Source organism: Electrophorus electricus, chromosome 26 (genome assembly GCF_013358815.1).
Source record: "Electrophorus electricus isolate fEleEle1 chromosome 26, fEleEle1.pri, whole genome shotgun sequence".
NCBI lineage: Eukaryota > Metazoa > Chordata > Actinopteri > Gymnotiformes > Gymnotidae > Electrophorus > Electrophorus electricus.
In genome coordinates, this window is record NC_049560.1 from 6186227 (window position 1) to 6206671 (window position 20445).

General features: G+C 40.9%; 2 protein-coding genes across 2 annotated transcripts in view; one reads left to right on the plus strand and one right to left on the minus strand.

Annotated features, from left to right (window-relative positions):
- Window positions 1-516: 516 nt before the first annotated feature.
- Window positions 517-20445, plus strand: part of psmd1 (proteasome 26S subunit, non-ATPase 1) — a 33453-nt gene continuing 13524 nt past the window's right edge. The window contains exons 1-16 of the mRNA XM_027023430.2: window positions 517-705; window positions 1439-1482; window positions 1658-1731; window positions 1832-2001; window positions 2099-2307; window positions 2469-2612; window positions 2743-2969; window positions 3900-3960; window positions 4125-4253; window positions 4667-4755; window positions 4949-5027; window positions 5138-5311; window positions 5402-5513; window positions 5626-5822; window positions 6466-6561; window positions 7053-7117. Coding sequence (XP_026879231.1) covers window positions 690-705; window positions 1439-1482; window positions 1658-1731; window positions 1832-2001; window positions 2099-2307; window positions 2469-2612; window positions 2743-2969; window positions 3900-3960; window positions 4125-4253; window positions 4667-4755; window positions 4949-5027; window positions 5138-5311; window positions 5402-5513; window positions 5626-5822; window positions 6466-6561; window positions 7053-7117 — 1886 coding nt within the window. The 5' untranslated portion in view covers window positions 517-689. The remainder of the gene's footprint in view (window positions 706-1438; window positions 1483-1657; window positions 1732-1831; window positions 2002-2098; window positions 2308-2468; window positions 2613-2742; window positions 2970-3899; window positions 3961-4124; window positions 4254-4666; window positions 4756-4948; window positions 5028-5137; window positions 5312-5401; window positions 5514-5625; window positions 5823-6465; window positions 6562-7052; window positions 7118-20445) is intronic.
- htr2b (5-hydroxytryptamine (serotonin) receptor 2B, G protein-coupled) lies at window positions 9339-17705 on the minus strand. Its single transcript, XM_035523221.1, is given in 5 exon segments — window positions 9339-10912; window positions 11953-12153; window positions 15765-16073; window positions 16076-16396; window positions 17330-17705. Coding segments are annotated over 4 exon segments (1452 nt in total). The 5' UTR covers window positions 16098-16396; window positions 17330-17705; the 3' UTR covers window positions 9339-9992.

Here is a 20445-nt window from a genome sequence, read left to right on the forward strand (position 1 = left end):
TGATTATTTTTATTTGGTATATAATATGCAGGCAAATTAAATGTAATTTCATTTTTCACATTGTGCATATATTTCCTAACATTTGACATATACGGTTGGTTCCCAATCTAACTATAATTAGCATGATTTCAAGAACCAGAAAAACAAGGATCGATAAGTAAAAAATGCATTAAAAATAAAGGTATATTAAATTCATCTTTGCAGCATAATTTGTAATAGGTAACGTTGAACGCTAGGTGGCGATCGTTTGCACTTTTGATACGCTCAAAGCCCCGTGGAAGAATCGTAGGGTTTCTAAATCGATGCCATCAAAAAAATAAAAAGGTTCTACATTAATCTCGAAATATAAACTGATATTTAAGAGAAAAAAAAACCGAATTGCATTAAAATGGATTTCAAAACGTTATAGACATATTAAATGTGCAAAGAGATATTCCAAACAGCAACAAAAATGTCATAAACTATATGGCAATACCACAGATTATCATACAACATCTGAGGGTCCTAGTGGACAGGATGCTCATTGTTTCTCATACACTTAGCGAGGGTTGAAGTGGTGGTTTTGCGAGGTGTTTCTGTGTTGGAGACTCTACCCCACTTTAGTCCTTATTGGCGTGGTTTGTAATAGTTACCAGTGCCCTTTATTCCGCTAGAGGACATTCGGGAGAGTTGCCTACGGAGTGAAAAATATGATAACTTCTGCTGGTGAGCGATAATATGAACGCTATGGGAAAGTGCAGTTGATTTAGCTGAGTCACATAGTCGAGTGTCAGGTTAGCTTAGCTTGCTACATTAAACAGAGTAGATAGTTAGCTAAGACAGCTAACTGGCATCACCAAAATATAGCTACCCAGCTAACCTAGGTTAACTGGCACCACTAAAATATGTTTTGGGCAGTTATATAGCTCGCCCTGTTTTCCTAATAACTCAAAGCAACGGAGAGACCTGCGGCTCACGTACAGAGTTACAAGCTCTAGCTCACCGAACGTTGACCCGTTTACCAGCCTAGCAGTTAGCCAACGGTTCACGCTAAAGCTCTTACGCAAATGATGGCTAAGGTTACAGTTGTGTTAATGCTGAGTTTAACATATAGGCTAGTTAGCTAGTTCGCCACGGTTGCTCTCGTGTTATATTCATCTTTCGTCAGCCAAAGGAACAGTTTTACCATTTATTGTACAAGGAAGCAAAGCTAGCGGGCTAGCGTAGTTGTCTAGACGTGTGGTAGGCGACTTGTTTTCATTAAAGCATTTCAAGCTGGATGGTGTTGAGTAATATTAGTTATGCCTGTAGTACTAACTAGCGAACTAACTACATCTCCAGTCTAAACTGAATGTTACATCGCTCATATAACTACAGTACTATTCTGTAGTAACTGTTATTGCTAATAGCTAAACTTGAAACATATCTAAAGTTTATAATCTGTTGACTGTTTATGCAGCGGGTATCATATCCCTCCTGGACGAGGACGAGCCTCAGCTGAAGGTAGCAGCATTGCACAATCCTGTTTACAGACAACATTTACTGAATGTTTGTGGAAAATCATTGAAAATTTTGTATTTTACTAATGCAGTCTGTGTTGGTTATTGCTTATTTGTTACTAATTTTCCGGTTAATTATTTTATTCTAAAGTCAAGGTTCTTTTCTTTTTCATTTGAAGGAGTTTGCACTCCACAAGCTGAACTCGATTGTCAATGACTTCTGGGCAGAGATTTCGGAGTCTGTGGATAAAATGTAAGCAGGCCCTTCTTGAGACATAGCTGATCTTGTGTGTTTATATTGCCTCTAAATAAAGCTCTGTTTGATTAATGCTGATATGTTGGTTACTTCTCAGAGAGGTCCTTTATGAAGATGAGACATTCCGCAGCAGAGAGTTTGCTGCTTTGGTAGCCTCTAAGGTTTTTTACCACCTTGGAGCTTTTGAGGAGTCCCTGAACTATGCTCTGGGCGCTGGGGACCTTTTCAATGTCACCGATGACTCTGAGTATGTGGAGACTATTATTGGTAAGAGGCAGATTTTTCTTCATGTTCATTGTTTCTCTGGGGTTGTTTTTACTTGTTCTACACTTTGTGGTCAAACTCATACTTCTCTGGCCAACAGCCAAATGCATTGACCACTACACCAAGCTGCGTGTGGAGAACGCTGAGCAGCCTGAGGATGAGGAAAAAAAGAGCATTGATCCTCGCCTGGAGGGCATTGTTAACAAGATGTTCCAACGGTGCCTTGATGATCACAAGTACAAGCAGGCCATTGGGATAGCTCTTGAGACGAGGCGCTTGGACATCTTTGAGAAGACCATCCTGGAATCGGTATGTTGCCCTTATGTTTCCCATGGTTCTCCATAGAAAGACATTCTGCATGCAGTGTAATGTCTTTCAGAGTTTGGAGTCAGGTGATGGTGAAAGTAATGTTTTCCTGTTACAGCTGGAAAGCTCTTTTAATTAGCTCTTTTCTCCCTTCCCTCATGTAGAATGATGTCAGTGGTCTGTTAGCATACAGCTTGAAGATCTGCATGACGCTTATGCAGAATAAAAAGTTCCGTAATGAGGTGCTCCGAGTGCTCGTTAAGCTCTATATGAACCTGGAGAAGCCAGATTTCATCAATGTTTGTCAGGTGGGAGCCAGCAAACAGCATACTCCTGCAAAGGCCTTTCTGAAGACAGTTGTCTGAAGTCCTCTCTCTAATGACCTCATTCCTCTCACTCTTGCTCTTGTGCTCTCTCTCTCTCTTTGACCTGCTGTAGTGTCTGATATTCCTGGATGACCCTCAAGCAGTTAGTGATATACTGGAGAAGCTGGTTAAGGAAGACAACCTCTTGATGGCCTATCAGATCTGCTTTGACCTCTATGAAAGCGCCAGCCAACAGTTCCTGTCCTCTGTCATCCAGAACCTCCGCACAGTGGGCACCCCAATTCCTGCTGTGCCAGGCTCCACCAACACTGGCACTGTGCCAACTCAGGACAAAGACAGGTGGGTACAGGGCATGGGAGGAGAGGTGGTTATTGATGGCCATGAGCCAAATTTATCCCTGTTTTAAGTTACAGTATTTAGGACAAAGGTGTTTGACTGTATATAGGAATTTGACAGTTTTACTTAATTTTTGTATATGTGGAACAATTTGTAATGGGGAAGCTGCACCTTGATCCAGGGATAGTTTCCCTTTACCTCGGTTAACAATTTGGTGTTTCACTGCATGTGCTAGACTTTACATTGGCGTTTCAGCTTTATAGTTGTTTTGAAAACTCCAACAGAAATAGCTATGTCCTTGTTTTGAATGACATTCATCATAACAATGGTATTAATGTTGTAATGTCAGTGATGTAGGGTTTTGGCTTGAAATTAGCTTTTAAGGTTCACATTGAGATTTTTCTTAGTCATTTTATTTCAAATAAGGTATTTTAAAGTGTTTCTTTAGGCAGAGGGATTGACATTTCTTTTAATAGTGTCACTGACTGTTCTGCTGTTTTGAAAGCTAGCTATTTATCCTCTAATTTCCATAGTTCGCTTTTTTTTTTTTTTTTAAACCAGCAATTCCATTTTTTTGTGTGTGTGTAAAAAGTTTAAATGGGCACAAAACTAAAAAGTAATGTAAACAGATTATTTGTCTTTGTTGGCCAGAGGAGGATGGCGACCCCCTCTCCCTCCACTTTTTTGGGTCTTGGTTCCTCTTACAGTTTCTTCCACATGCTCTAGGGAGGTTTTCCTTGCGACTGTCACCCTCGGCTTGCTCACTGGGGTCTTGGACTCGGACATTTGTAAAGCTGCTTTGTGACAAGAACTGTTATAGCACCATGTAAATAAATTTGATACATTTCTTTTTAAAAATGTGATTGCCACTTAAATTCTTTTTCTTTTCTTTTCTTTTCCCCTGTTCTTGCTGTGGGTACTGTATGGTGTTAGTGATGCCATGGAAACAGATGACAAGGCTTGCAGTTCCCCAGCTGGAAAGACTGTGGACGGGGTAATTATGGCTAATCTGTGAGCTACACATACTTTGGTCAAACACCTCTGTCAGGCCATACTCAAATGCTCAAAATTAAAATGATGTGCAGCCCTGTGACAGTGGACTCATCATATTTTAGGCAGTCTCCATTTTAATGTTGCCCATGTCTTCTCTTTCAAAAGAAGGATGAACCAAAGGACCAGAACTCAAAAATGATCAAGATACTCAGCGGTGAAATGGCTATTGAGCTGCATCTCCAGTTCCTCATTCGCAACAACAACACAGACTTGATGATCCTCAAAAACACAAAAGTGAGAGATGCTGTGCGATGAGATGAAGGCAGAGCTTCTCTCTTGGTCCCTGTGGTGGAGCTCCACAGTACAGTAGTTTCCCTGCTCTAAACTGCGCTAAACACTAACCATGATAATGAGCTGTTAATTTAGTTAGCTCCACCATCACTGGTGAGGGGAACTAGAGTTGGTCTGGGTGCAGTATAAGTGAGAGTGAGTGGTACTGACTGGGAAACAGGCTTTCGCAGTTTGTTAGAAAACTTGAATATGAATATTCAGTATGAATAAAAGGAGGAATAATATTCATGTCTGTTATTCTGTTGGAAAGGTTAAGGGTATGACATGGGAGTTAACTTTATACTCCTCTTTGAAATAATGCTGATAAGTGTTGGATCAGCTGGTTGAAGAAAGATGACACATTTATTTTTTTCCAGGATGCAGTACGAAATTCTGTGTGCCATACAGCAACGGTCATAGCAAACTCTTTCATGCACACAGGAACCACAAGTGATCAGTTTCTCAGGTAAAACTGTATTTAATATTACTGTAGGTAGAACTGCCTTTATCTCAGAATGGGGTAAAGCTTTACATTTCTAACTGTTGTGACATGTATGATCTGGAACATGTTAAATCTGGTTACTCTTATGTAAACACTGACTCTGAAATCTAGCCACAGTATAAGAAAGTAATGTTTCCATGTTTGCGTTTCCATAAAGAGAAAATCTGGAGTGGCTTGCAAGAGCAACAAACTGGGCTAAGTTCACAGCAACAGCGAGTCTTGGTGTCATTCACAAGGTAGGCAGTTCATCCTATCACAGATAGGATGCAGATTGTAACCAGAGAAACATAAAGCTGTGTTAAGCCCAGATGGGTGTTTTTGGTGCTGTTTTTTTTTTTTTTTTTAGGGTCATGAAAAAGAGGCTTTGCAGCTAATGGCCACTTACCTGCCCAAAGACACCTCACCTGGCTCCGCCTACCAGGAAGGAGGAGGTCTTTATGCCCTTGGATTAATCCATGCCAACCATGGGGGAGACATCATCGATTACCTCCTCAGCCAGCTGAAGAGCGCAAGCAATGATGTAAATACCAGGCTTTCACATTGTTGTTTTGAGACTGCAGTAAACAAATTTTGTTGCTCATTTTGGGCCTTTTTGCTGTCTGTTGTACAGATTGTCCGTCATGGAGGCGCCCTCGGGCTCGGGCTAGCAGCCCTTGGAACTGCCCGACAGGACGTGTACGATCTACTTAAATCAAACCTTTATCAAGATGATGCAGTTACAGGCAAGGGACTATACACATGAGCCATTTGAACCCTTCCCTGAATCCCACCTTCATTGCCAGTGTGTTATCTTTATTGACTTTTTGCGTTTTCACAACTATTGCTTTCATGTAGGAGAGGCAGCAGGTCTGGCCCTGGGGCTGGTTATGCTGGGCTCAAAGTCAGCCCAGGCTATCGAGGACATGGTAGCCTACGCCCAGGAGACCCAGCATGAGAAGATCCTGCGTGGTCTGGCTGTGGGCATCGCACTGGTCATGTATGGCAGGATGGAGGAGGCAGATGCACTCATCGAGAGCCTGTGCAGGGACAAGGTGAGCACACCTGTCCTAACATCCCACTAGCAAGAACAAATGATGTCAAGTTTCCTGCAGAGTGTAGCTATGAGAATTGTCTTTTCTTGCAAATTTAATGTTGTCTTATTTCTTACCAATTGAATAAGTTTGATACTTAAGTTTAATAATTTGAAAGCTCTTGTATGTATGAATGTACTTTTAGAGGCTTCTTTATACATCCGATTTACTAGAGCATTACTGGTTACTTATGGGTGAGATATTTTGATGCCTTACTGGCTTACTTTAGTGGTCATGGTTCTCTGATGCCACTTGTGTTTGTTATACACTTTTTTTGTGAATTTCTAGCAATTGTGTTGATAGCTTAAATCTTTCAAGAACTAAAACAGAATTACTGCACAAAGAAGGTAACAACAAGGACATTTGACCTCCTTAGAAAGGGATTTATTACTTTTAAAGTTCTTTCATACTACTGTTTCCTCTTGATTCCTGAAGTGTTTAAGCTGTTGTCTGGGGTGATGCTCTCTGGATGTCGTGCCATTCGTCCCCCGATCTGAACCCCTCGCCCATCAGTCACCACTTCCCCCACAGTGGCAGTGCTAATGTAGCCTGCTGAGGCTCTGTCTGCAGGCTGAAGTTCTGCTTTGTCTCACTGCTCTTCCAGGACCCTATCCTCCGCCGCTCAGGAATGTACACAGTGGGCATGGCGTACTGCGGCTCTGGGAACAACAAGGCCATCCGCCGCTTGCTTCACGTGGCTGTGAGTCATTCCCCCCCTCTCCCTTTCTCACACTGGCTGCACTCTGAACACGCGCTAACATGCACACCGGAACTCCTCTCCACAAGCGGGTAGAGATGTGACTCCAACCCAGTGGGTTCAGTCTATAGTAATAAGGACACAACTTGGATAAGGAGCATAGTAAAAATTAAAGATAATTACGTTTTAAGTAACTTTTTGGGTGAAGCAGTTGTAGTTCAGGTTTTAAATTGTGCAAGTTGTGTGCCCCTGTGCTAAAGGTCAGGTTAGAGATTGATGGATGGCTAAAATTGTTCTTTAGTGTGGGACACCTCCTCCCCTGTAGGTGGCAGCCTCAGCACACTTTCTGATGTTGAAGAAATCCTCAGCTTCGGCCGTTCCCTTCCCTTCACCCCCACCCCCCTCACGTTACTGATCTCTATTTTGATATGCATAGAGAGGAAATGATCAGAAGCCGGCATGAAAATGACCCATTTCTTTCTCTCCTCCGACAGGTGAGTGACGTGAATGATGATGTGCGCAGAGCTGCTGTCGAGTCCATTGGGTTCATCATGTTCAGGTACAGTCTCATCTGTGTGGTCCTCCTCTATCTGCATCCCTTCATCACTGTTCGCTGTCTGAGTTGTTCTCATTTGCTTTGTGCTCTGAAATTGAAGTTGTCAATCTGGAAGGCTGAATTTTTCAGCAGCTGGCCAACCTGGGGTGCAGGTTTATGCTTGGGTACATGTCGTCATGCTCAAGGAATTTAAATACCCAGTCATGAGTATTAAATTATAAAAGTCACACTTTGGTCTAGAAGTATATAGGCGGTATTACTATAATGGTCCTGTTTGGTGTGGCATTAACAACCTATCCTAAAGACTCACCTGTGCCTTTCACCAAATTTGAAAAACATTTTTTAATACTGCCAGTGTTTAGAAATCCTTACAATGAGCTGGAACCTTTTCTGTTAGATTATCTATGATTTTTGTCATTGCTTCTGCTTTTATGGTTGAGGATTAAAATGTCTTTGTAGGTACATATAGCAGATCTAACCCCTACAGGCCAGAATGGCTCCGAACCACTGCTGTATTGGAAACTAATTTCAGACCAAGTTCCAATCCTGTCGGCACCTTTTTAGACTAGCCCTGCCTTCATCCAAGAAATGTCCCCCAGCTAAACCTGATAAATCTCCCTGCCTAATGTGTACATAAAGACTAGATTCCATCCATTCTTCTAGAATATTTTCCAAATGTGTTTGGAATGCCTTCTCAAAAATGCCAGGGGTTTATTTCCCCGTCTCTCTCCTAGTAATACCGCCAAATGAAACACTGAGATTAATCTCTTCCGACAGTGTTGTAATGAAGATGGTTTTTCCATGCTTTATTGTTAGTAAGTCTGTCTGCCATAGGTTACTCTGCTCACTTAACCAGCTTTGCAGTATTGATAGCCCCCCCCCCCCCCCCCCCCCGTGCTGTTTTTTTTTTTTTTTTTGGTTTTTTTTTTTTAAACCGTTCGTTCGTTCATTCATGTATGTATGTATGTCTACCTTGTTCACAGAAAATTCAGCAATCTTTCTAAAGGGTAGTAGTAAAAGATCAAGAGGCCTGTTGGGTGTTCTTAGCACATCTGACCTGATTTGCCCATTCTCCTGTTGCATAACAAACATTTGATTGTGTGGGATAAGATGTGATGGTTTACTCTCTGCTATGATTGTATGAGTTGAGGGATGATTCTTTACTGAGATGATTTGACCTTAGCATCAGTGGTCCAAAGAAGGCTTCTTTGGCGTGCACTTTTTTAATAAGCACAATTTTTAAATTTCATCACCTGGAAAAAAATTAAAAACCTGTCCTGTTAGAACCATATTCTACTTGATGTTTAATGCTTTGACAAATTATTATTGTTGGCATTAAAATGTTGACTGAAGTAAATTTTTAAGTTGTCATGGAGACAATACACCCAAGTCAGAGGAACCCCTTTCCCCATTGAGCCATTCAGATTTAGCAGATCTAGGGTTTTGAGCTCATTGTCTGCCCCATGATGCTTTACATTTTAATATGTACATCTGATTCCTTTACCTTGCTCGCTTCTTTGTATCTTGCCTATAGAAGGCGTCACAGTATACAAGCGATTTTTACCACCGCCATCCTTCTGTTCAGTTATCATACCAGTGTCAGTTATTGCACTTCAAAAAAAGCTTAAAAGAAATGTTCATATTGAATTTATGAATTTAGATTTTTTTCATTTACAACATGTAAAATACTGATTCAGAGATTTTCCCTTTAGTCTGCTTGAGGTCTAGGTCATCTCCAGAGTAAATTTACACTTCAGGAATCCACTTAGTGTTTTGGGCCAAGCAGAACAACTGGACAAACTATTTTAAGCCCTAAAAGGCCGTATGATATTCGCATGATCAATTGGCTGCAAGATAAAGCCCATGTAAATCCTTCCTGTGTTTAGAGTGCCTCCGGAGCTGCAGCCATTCAGCCATGTTCCTCCTGTCCTTTTAGTTTCGTGGCTTCCCTGCACTAGACATGTCTGAGCAGGCCAGAGTTTCACCAGTGTGTTGTCCCCTTAAAGTGCGTGGTCGGGCTGCATCCACTGAAAGGTTGTAGGATGTTGGTAATCTAAATAATTTCATACCATACCTCTCAGCAACCATGGAGGTATTTGGCAGTATTATTGCTGTGAAGGCACGCCTTGGTCTTTAGAAAAATTAATTGTTGATTTTGCTTTTGCCCTTTTTATTACTAGATATATCATAAATCAATATTAATTAGGAAAGATATTAGTATACTGGCCCGCTTTAAGGGTGTAGTCTTATCACAAATGTATTATTTGTTTTGGGGATGCAAGAGGATGCAGAATATTTATCTGAAACATTTTATTCAGGAAGAAAAGATTGTATAGACTTTGTCAATATTTACAAATCAGGTTGAATATTTATAATATTTGAGGAGGCCATTTATGACAGCACAAATACGGTCTTAAATACAATTGATAATGTTTCTTTTCTGAATCCTCTTTATAAACCAAACAATACAAAACCATTTTCCATCTTTCTTTGTAGTCAGTGAAGGCATAGTTTGAGTATGTAGTCTGTTCATCATGCATAAGAGTGCCACATATTTAGGCTACTTGTAGCAGACCCTGTTGACCAGCAGTGTTGTGAATAACATGCATACACTGAACTCAGTCATTGTTAATAGTTCTCGGTTCTATCATTCATCAATTCCAGATTGATTGCATTGATTTCCTTCAACATATGTAAGTTTCCAAAGATTTTAGGCCCATATAGCTTCCACTGCAGGGTATTAAAATGGTTGGTCTATTTACCATTATCTATCTAAACCCGGTGCAGTTACCCCATTCCACACAGTATTCACTAGTGAGCTGTTTGTGTAGGGTGACGCCCCGGTCTCTGTGTTCACTCAAAAGTGCAGGTTCTCAGGCTACACACAGCTGATGCTCTCGTCGGGTTTGCAGTCCTCATTCTCAGTGAGGAGCAGTGTGTCCAGCGTGACACTGGTGGAGGGCTGCAGGTGCGCTGGGCGCCGCCGTAGGGGGCTCTGGTAGCTCACAGCACCAATGCCGTTCTTCATGCCGTGCTTCATGAACAGTTTCGAGTTCTCTGTCATAGAAGAGTGAAAGGAAATTCTTGTCAAGTTCCTACATTGTTTTTGGGGTGATTTCTTGCTGCCAAAGTTGCACGTGATATAGCGTGTAAAAGCCTCCCGGAAAGTCTTGTTGAAAAGTGTGTAGACTAGAGGGTTGACACCTGACGAGATGTAACCCACCCATACAAAAATGTCCAACAGCCTGTCGACTAACTTGATGTCGCAGCTGGCGCAGAGCACTGAGGTGACATTGGTAATGAAGAATGGACACCACATTACCACAAACAGCATGAATACAATCCCCAGGACCTTTGATGCCCGCTGTTCGTTGCTCAGGTTTTGCATGGACCTCTTTCCAATAGTGGACATCCTCCGAATGGGAATGTCATCCCCTGTGATAGGGTGGGTGGGGCAAAGCGCTTGATCCCTCTTAATTCCTTCAAGCGTGGGGAGGTTCTCGGCTGGAGAAGGCATCGCGTGCTCCCTTTGAAAGACTGTAGAAACTGTCGGTCTATTGATTCTCTGGCATGCCTTTGACCTGAGCAGACAGGCTTTCTTACGCAGCACCTGAATAGTCAGCAGGTAGATGATCATCATTATTGTGAGGGGGATGAAGAAAGCTGTTAGAGAGCCAAACACTTTAAATTCCCCGAAGCTCTCGAGTGTGAGCAGGCAGATGTGGTTGCTGTTGAATGTTACGTTGTTTGGATGGTCAGAGCTTTGTAGTCCTTTGATGGGTATCGGTATGGCGATACCTGTTATAGGAGAAAAGTATAATGCATTAATATAATTAAGAGACAATCGTAATGGTGACGAATCTGGCGCCATAGCTTGCTTGTGTTCTTCGAGCAGTGAAATGACAAGCTCTGCACTGTATAGCTCTATAAAATGAAACACTTAGAGTCAGTAAACTAACCATTCATCATTTGGGGGTGGGAAAAAAAAGCAGTTTATGACAGTGACTGTAGATCTTAAACTAGCAGACTCTTCCACTAACGCTGGCTTGAGTACCTTCCATAACTTTAGCTACCGTTGTCTGGTTTAGCTCAGTAATACTGCTTTGTCAAAAGTGAGAATGTGTGATTTCTCGCAGGGACACAGAGTGCATGGTGTACAGTGAAGGGATGGCGTGCAAGGCCTGCCTTTCATGGCTGTAAAACACTGCTGAATACCATCCTCTAAACACGGGCAGAATAATCAAGAGGACTTTTGTTAACGAGTACAACTTCATAGGTGTCTAATTTCGTTCCCAGGAAAACCTGAGGAAAAAACTGAAGCCAGGTCATTACCAGTCAATCCTTTTGTTTATATAAGCTTGCGTAGTCAGGGAAATCCAGTTAGGAGGTATAGGATATATATTTTATGGAAAGTGAATTGAAAAACACTAACACAGGAAATATGACAGTATCAGAACTGCCCAAGCACTTGGTTCTGAGTTTACTTGTGACAGTAAGGTGATGAAGTATCTTAAATCCTTGCCAAGTACACCATTTCTAGTGGCAACAAAATAAACAGTGGTTTGTACATTGGTCCCATATGTCAGTTACTCGAGAGAGGTACAAACAGTTGTCTTGCCAAGAGGTAGATCATGATCAGATAAGACCAAAGGAAATTGAGCAGTCGTTCATCTGAACAAACATTTCATTAGTGCTGGTGAGAACAGAAGAAGCAGAGCCACTTATGCTTGCTGCTCCCCAGCAACACTGCTGTGTGCTCATGTTGCTGGGCTGAAAACAGGCTTGCCAGTTGCAGTCATCACTGAGTAGCACAGGAGCTTCAAGCTTAATTGCTTTACCTATAGAGATCAGCCAGACCAGTGCAATCTTGCCCAGGGCTTTGGCCCTGGACTTGTACTGGCTGTGCTGGATTGGTTTCTTGATGGCGATGTAACGGTCCAGCGAGATGGCACACAGGTGCATGATGGAGGCAGTAGAGAACAAAACATCCAGAAAGAGCCAGATGGGGCACAGGAACTCTGGCAGGGGCCATCCTGAGTCTGAAACACAGAGGGTTGAGCACTGATCAAACTGATAAATTTGTTACATAGGGATGATGAGTAGAGAAAAGGACTTTGTCATTTTGTCCAGAGTCTACAACTGACCCCGAATTACCTGTGTTTATATTTGGGTTCTTATTTATGGGTTAGGGCTGAGTTGGGCTTTGTGTAGAGTTGTGGCATTATTTGTTAGCATGATTTATTTTTTTCACTACAAGAGCCACCTCCCAAAAAATTATAACATTTTGACTAACATTTCTGCTGCGTTTCTGCTATTCTGTGAATTGCCTTTGCGTGCCTTTGGTTGTCTGATATACATACTGTATTCTGTATTGTACAGAATACAGATATTTTGTAATCTAGGGAAAAGCTCTTGAACCAAATGCTGTAGTGTTTCGGGTAAAGTGTAAGCTGTTTTGTGCAAGGATCAGTTTGAGTGTCTTGCATAATTAGTGTTATAGTGCAGGTGCAGGGGTCATATTTTTGGAAATGTGCATGTGCTGTGCTGGTTGCTTTCCCATGAAACTCATGAGAAGTGATCTATGGGCAGTGTATATGCTTGCGTATATGCCTGCACTGCAGACGATTTCTACACATGCCTTTTGGCTAAAACTCAGAAAAGCCGGCAGAAGCAACGCAGGGCTTTTTCTGTTCAAATTGGACAGTTGTTGGATATTTCCAGGTCATACACATCAGTACACCTTGCACAAAAGGAATTGTCAGTAATGTTGAAATGAAAAAGAAACTACAATCATCCGGTGTATACGCAGGTATATGTGTGGGCTATTTGTTGGTGTATATGGTCTTCCATCTATGGAGGGTTAAAAGGATCTGGTTAAATGCTTGAAATAGAAATGGATGCCTGCAAGCTTTTTAAATACATTGGGATGTCCTGAATATCTGTGAGAGGGGGGCTATCCTTTTTTCTGCGTTACAATGCAACTTCAAGCTTGCAAAGTTTAATAAGCGTAGCTAATAAACAGGTAATGTAGAGGGTGGGAAAAATACGGTTGCGTACATCTCTAGTTTGTGTGTCACCTAATCAGTTACAACAATTTAAAAACGTCTTGTTAAATCCATCTGAATAGCAGATAAGCTTTTAATCTCTTCCTTCTGGTAAGGTGATTTTTATAATTTCAGTAAAGGTGCTAAGCATTCACACACATTTAGTGCAATTTGTCACTGAATACAGGCTGATTAGTATATGACATTTAATGGTATATTCCAGTACTTTTGCTTGGATATTCAATTGTCATCCTCTTACATGTAGGGATTCATTGTGAATTTAACATGGGTTAGATGTGGGTGATTTCTCTCTTAATGCTTTTTATTTGAATTTGGAATGCGTTCTCAACTATGTAACCTAGGACTGATGTATATACTTTAATTTATTTATTTTTTATTTTTGTCCTCTGATTTGTTTTCCAAAAGCTTAAACAAGTCTGCATCTTTCCTCTTCAAATATCTACTACACTGTTCTGAGTCAGTAGGCAACTTGAGCGCTGTTTGAGTGCTCCTCCTCATCTTTGCTTTTGTGCTGTTGTGCTGTATTTCTGAGGATAATGCTCTCCCACACTACCAGCCTTCTGTTTTGTCACTGGTGTTTTAAAGTGTGCTGACATCTCAGGTCTTTAGCCTCTCTTCTGATGAAATCAGGTTTGTGGTTTCCAGGGCACTCTCCAGTGTAGGTAACATAAGAACAACTGAGCTGTTCCTGCTGAAGGGTTGTTGGGCCCATGGTTTTCCCCATTGAGGAGACTGACAGACAAGTTTTGCCACCCTATAATCTCTCTCTTCCCGAGAAACAGAAGATGGTGTGCCTTGCCAGTTGTCTGCCAAAGCTGAAATTTCTCCTCTAAATATTTCTCTTCGTCCTTGATGAATGTATTTATGATTATTTTTGAGAATGTATACTTCTTGTACTTGTTTTAGCCCTGTGGTATTCATTTACAGTAAGTTGAACGTTGTCTAAATTCATTCTTTGGTCAGATGACATCTTTATACCTTTTACCTTGACATGGAATCATTGAATTTTTAAAGGTGTTGACAAGCTGTAGACATGCAGATGTAGACAGGGACCTAGAATATTGGAGCTCTTCTTGTGCTCTCTGATCAGCAAGCAATTTTTAAATGAAATTTGTGTCACAGCAAATGTTTCCATGAAAAGCAAAAAATTCACACAAACCTTTTCAAAGCCAAAATAAAGTGAGGTGGCATCTTTCAATTAAAAGGATGCTTTTTGAAGTTTGATGTTTTAATCACTGGTGTTTACACTTTTTTTAAAAAGTGCCTTTCTTCCCAAAGTAAAAGGTTCCATAAAAGGATTGTCAAATAACAATCTCTTAATTCCCAGACATAAACACTATACAGCTAGACCTATAAAGTGCTCTCTCTCTCTCTCTCTCTCCTCTTGATTAATTGTGCTCAAATGTCATCCATTATTGTTCCTTCGTGTCCCGGCAATATGATTTAATTACCAGTGAGAGTTCCTGTCTTCTGGCAAATTTCGAACTATGCTTGGCTGTTTGCACCAAAGCCCTTTAACTGCTGAGTGCACTTAATGTATTCTCTGTACCCAAGGCACACGGAGTCTTCCCTTGCATGTGGCCTTTGTGCCCCATGTGAAGCACTAAACTTTGTTTATATCAATCACTGCTGAACTGAGCCCTGCGAGGTTGCTGCTTTGCTCCAGTAACCTTACCACTAGATCTTGATGCAAATGATTCTGTTTATCTTTATTGTCTCTGTTTTAGTAGTTAATGTGGTGTTGAACATGCAGCCAATGTCACTATACTTTTGTGGATTACTTACTTTTGTGTATTTCTTAGTTTCTTTATTGAGAATGTAGGGATTAACGTTTGATAAGCATGTGACTTGTGCTGTAATTTTTTCTGAGCTAATGAAGAACTGTTGCTAAGGGAATAGCTAGAGAGGTCACCCAGAGCTGTCTCTATTTCAGATAAAAGGATCGGTTGCAAAAAGCTGCTGTAAGCGCTAATTCTCAGCATGCATAGACGAGTCGAGGCACATGTCGTCTCTGAACCCCATCTAATCTGCTAAATGAGGAATAATGGACTGGCTGGAGCTTGGTGCCAATGCCAAGTTGGCAGAGGGGATGCAATTAACAGAGAGAGCAGCTACTTATGCATACTGCTGTCATTTGCTGCTTTTCAGAGGAACTTTTTCAAGCAAGTGTGCTATCTGCATTTGTGAATAATGCAGAGAACCATGAAGCATAATTTAAAGATATTTGTAGGGTGATGGCAGTTATTTTTTGGTTTCCAGAATACGTGGGAATTGACCCCCCCCCCCCCCATTTCTCTTCTCTTATGGTGTTTTCAAATTTTGTTAATCTTCATCTAAAATTCTTAATGGATAATTAATTAATTAATGTGGTATGTCCATACACTACAATTAGTACCAAGTTCGTTTATATAATCTTGCAGAATTCATGCCTAATAATTCATGGGACAGCCACTTAGGCACGATGGTACTCTGTTGCATGGTCCACACAAGTACATCCACTTTTTTCTTAGAAAAAACAAAACCCTAAAAGCGGTTGTAAACAAATCCAAGGTATGGAGTTAAGGTGAATACAGAGAGCCACTTACTGAAAAGCACAGTAATCAGGGCGATGGGCATCACCAGCAGCCCCACGAGTAGGTCAGCCACTGCCAGGGACATGAGGAAGTAGTTGGTGGCATTCTGGAGCCTGCGCTCCAGTGACACGGCCAAGATGACCAGGATGTTGCCTCCGATGGTGGGGATGATGACCATGAGGATGAGCAGTGAGGCCCAGTGCAGGTTCTTGCACAGGACGCCACAGTTGCCCCACTCCGTGGAGTTGAGCTCCGGCAGAGCCGCCGCTTGCTGGGACATGCTGCTCTCGCTGGCCTGGCTGGGGGAATGTTTGCTCTGCCTCTGTGCCGGGGCTTGGCCAGCATGGTCACACAGTCCCTCCGAGTGGGGGCGGGATTGGCGCGGGGACAAGGTGGGGGCAAATTCTGCTCACAAATGACACACTCCCATGTGAACAACTCGACTCGGTCGGGGGGAAAGTGCTGAACTTCAAAGCAGGATGGAGAAGGGCGGATGAGTCCTCTGTTCGTTTGCTTGGTCCTTAGGATAGCGGTCCCTCTAGTGCGTGAAGCACTTCATAGGCAGTGCATTCAACGCAGTGTTGCGTGGCAGCCGTCTATGTATGGTGTGCCCTCCGGTTCTCAGGATGCTGCAAAATCCAGAACTGCAAATCCAAATGAAGTGCATGTCCACCCCCCCCCACCCCCCCCTCAGCCATTGCTATCTCAATTCAAATTGACATTTATCATTGTAAATGATATCATATTTCCCTGTGCTGTCATTAGTTCTACACCATGGAGAAGTAATTAAGCAAGGAAGTGGTTATCTGCTGCATCTGCTGACTTCTTGTTGTTTGCTCGTGAACCCAGCCATGTTATGGTTTAATGAAAATTAATAAATTGAAACAGATGGTATCATGGCCTTTTTTCCTCTGTCTGAAGTCAATAAGGTTTAATAATTATCAGTTGGCTGGCTCTTGTTAATATCATTAGCGTTTACAAAAGTTTACAATTTTGATGTAATAAAATCTGTGTTGGTTATCTTTTCATAATACATTAATGTAATTATATAAAAGTAATGGTGATTTAAGAGCACTATAATGTGACTATGCAAATACAAACAGCAATCTGAAGCTTACATTGTTTTTATATGTATGTATGTATGTATGTATGTATGTATGTATGTATGTATGTGTGTATATATATAAAAATTATACAATGACACATTAGGTTTGTGAAGTGATGTGTGCAATCCTATTTAAATAGGCATATTTGTAAGTTCTTTCAAGGTGCTTAATTGCATCTCTCTTTCCATTTACTTCTGTTATAATTTTGGTAATCTTCAAATGCTTTTGAAGTGGAATTTAATTTTGTCTACCTTTTTTTGCCTACAAGTGATTTAAGGTGGGGCTTTTTAAAAAAGAGCTCATGCAAGATTTTTTTTATAGGCATATTTTACTTATTTTTACATGTATTAGGCTGTCTAGCAACTCAGATGAATTTTTCAAGCAGTTCTAAATTCAATGTAATTTTCTAGCATTGTGTATCTATTTGAAACCAAAACCTGAGCACCAAAAGACTGATTTGAGATTCCTTACCTTCAGTTCAGATGTGGCAGTGGGTTTTGTTCATGCCACATGCCATTTTCTCCTTTCGCTGTTTCTTCTAAATGCATCAGCAACATTGCAAGCTGGAGTTTAACAAAAGATACATTTTCGCTTCTTTTCTTCACATTCAGAAATTTGCTTCTTTAATATGTTGCTTCATACATTTTATAAGTGCCCACAAAAAAGCAGTTAATGTCAGAAAACTTTTAAGCCTTTTAGGGGATGACCAGACCCAAACATGACCTTAATGCTGCGTTAAAAAAGTATTTCCTTTTATCCTGATATGCTGGAAGAGTCCCCAGTTTTACCATGCATCACCAACTGCAATGGTTTTCTTATGATTTCTTCTCAGTCGTTCTTTCCCCTCGCTCTGTCGTGTGCTTGTGCGCCAGCCGCAGTGCACTGGCTTGCCTGCCACACACTCACTGTAGGGTGAAGGCTTCTGCGAACCGGGGAGGGAGAGAGCTCACGAACGTGGCTGTGCTGGATCACTGCCAGCCATTCTGGGAGGTAATTTCCTTCTGCACAGCAGACCTGCTGTTTATGTTTCTCACTCTTGGCCAGGGGCAGATGTAGAAATGGATGCGTTATTAACGGAGTTGGCTTGTTCGGGCTGTGTGGTTCACTGTAAACCCCATACCATTATCATAAAGGACTGTATTATTCATCGTCTTGCTCCTGTTCGACCTTAACAAATTGAACTTTTGTCTTTTCTTTTTTTTTTTGGGAGGGGGGTAAATACAGTTTCATGTAACTGACTCTCTTATGAGTCATGAGCATGTGAATACTTTTAATGCTAACAATTTGCATGTCTGCATTTTAAAATTAATTTATATCTCATGTCATGCTTGATATCTGCACAATTGCATTTTTTTATGCAGGTGGTAGTACCCTCTGTTTATAATAAATTTTATATTTACACATTTTATATGTGATTTAAATTTAAATCCCCATCCAATATGTGCATGCACTCAGACGAACACGTTCTACCTTCTTTCATTGACTGAGACACATCTGTTGTTCACCTTTCAGGCAGTGAGTTTAAGCTTGGTACCTACTACTTCAGTCATGTAAACTGGATGTTCATTCAGATTCTAGCCTGATGTCTTTGCTTTAGTTTCTTTTTCATGGTATGAACTTTTCAGCATGATTTTCCTATGTGCCCTTGAATTGATCTGTTCTGTCTGTCCTGCTTTTCAGATGAATAATCTGAATGATCTGAAAAATAGTAGATTCAGATGATAATGCTTCCTATTCTACTTTCTGGAGTCCCTTTTTTTATTACGAATTGTTCCTGTGTTACTGAGATGTTAATATCCTATTTCTTCCCTTTTTACAAGTGGAAAACTCACAAAGCTGGGACTTCCTTTCCTTTTGTTTGTTCATTTTGCCATTGTCGGTCTGCGTCTGGCAAAGGGTGAGTTCTGAGCCTTGCACACTCTTGACTCTGGAGTGTGTCAGCCTCTCTGTGTGTTTATGAATGTTCACTAGAAAGGAAAAAAGTTGAAGGAGAACAAAACAACCTTATGAAACTTTTTTTCTTTCTGGCGATCTTTGTCTCTCCTTCTGAAATGTTCCAGATATGGATTTTGGGTGCTTCAAGACTGATTTTGTCTGCAATGACATGAGTCAGCTCTTTTGCATGTGCAAGTTATTTTGCTTGAGGTAACAACACTTTTGAAAAAGTGTCTTCTGAGAGAAAGTAGGGAGGAAAGTGTTTCCAGTGACAGTTTATACTGTAACTTCACCCTGTTAATCTCTCTGTAACTGTCCTCATGAACACACCTATCCTCTTTCTTGCTTTCTTTATGTTTACAAATTGGCTGTTTGATATAATAGTTCAGTATTCTCTGAAGCTCGTACCTTAAGGGACAGAGTCACTAGATTTTGAACATTATTGCATGCCGCAAGGCAATGGAAATATCCACCATAAGGTAAAGCTTGAGGGGAACAAAGTCTTGCCTTTTTCCTCATACAGTATAATACAAGTATTGGGATGTGGGTAGGGAGTTGTGCTGCCACATTTTTCCCCTAATTGTACACTTGCCCAGAGAACAGAAAACGTTTTCAGATTGTGATTAATTAGTGATGCTCTCCATTTTGTGTAACTGTCATCTGTTGCTACCTGTGTGGTGAGTAGCTAACATATAGAAAGCTATATTTTCTGACTTGTGACATGTAAGACAGACTTTGGTTTTGTTTAAAGTAATAACATGAACCAGGCTTTTAATTGATGTTCAATAAGTCTTTCCTTTTAAAATAAAGACTTTACTTTTCCTCGATGTTACATGGATTTGCTTTTACTTTAATATACTATCATTCTTTAAACACTGTTTGTCTATGAAATAAATGAATGGTATCAAATGGTTGTCAATCAAGAGTAAAGAATTCACAAGATATCTTAAATCTTCGAAAAACAAATCTTTAAGACTTTGCAGTGTCTGCAAATATTTTTAGGTCATGACTGAATACCAGATTGCACAATGATCCTTACAAGCTTCCGAAATGTTGTCTAGATTTTTCTCTTCTCTTTTTTGGCCAGTAAAGCCCCAGTCTACAGATGCAGTAAGGCCTAACCCCCACACCCCCAGCCGGAGAGTTTAAGCTTGAAGGCAGTCTTGCATGTGGCAGTATGTGAAGGCTTTATTTGTGCAGAAGGTTCTCACTAGTTTTGCAGAACTCATTGAATTAGTGTTCAGAAGGTTATTTTAAGGGCCTAAAGCTGTGTTGTGTGATCGAAGGGAAGCAAAGCCCAGTTCATCTAGCAGGACCGAGTCACACTTTGTTGGGTTAAGGGCTTTAAGCTAATCTTTGGATCACTGTTTTGTCAGGCCATCTAGCAGACTAGCATAGACGAGGCATTTTCTCTCACTCTGTTGTTGAAATATGCATGTGTGAGGGGTCTCTGTGCATCTGTGCTGTTGCTTGCTAGCTGAGTATCCAAGTAAGTTAGTGGTATACACAAAATTGTTGTGAAGACTTCAATAAAGACCTTGTTACCTGTGAAGTGATCTTTGCTCTCATTAATCACTTAATTAGGTAAGTAGATACATGGGTGGATTTGTATCCAAGAATGAATTTCACTTACCCGACCTTAGATACTGGAT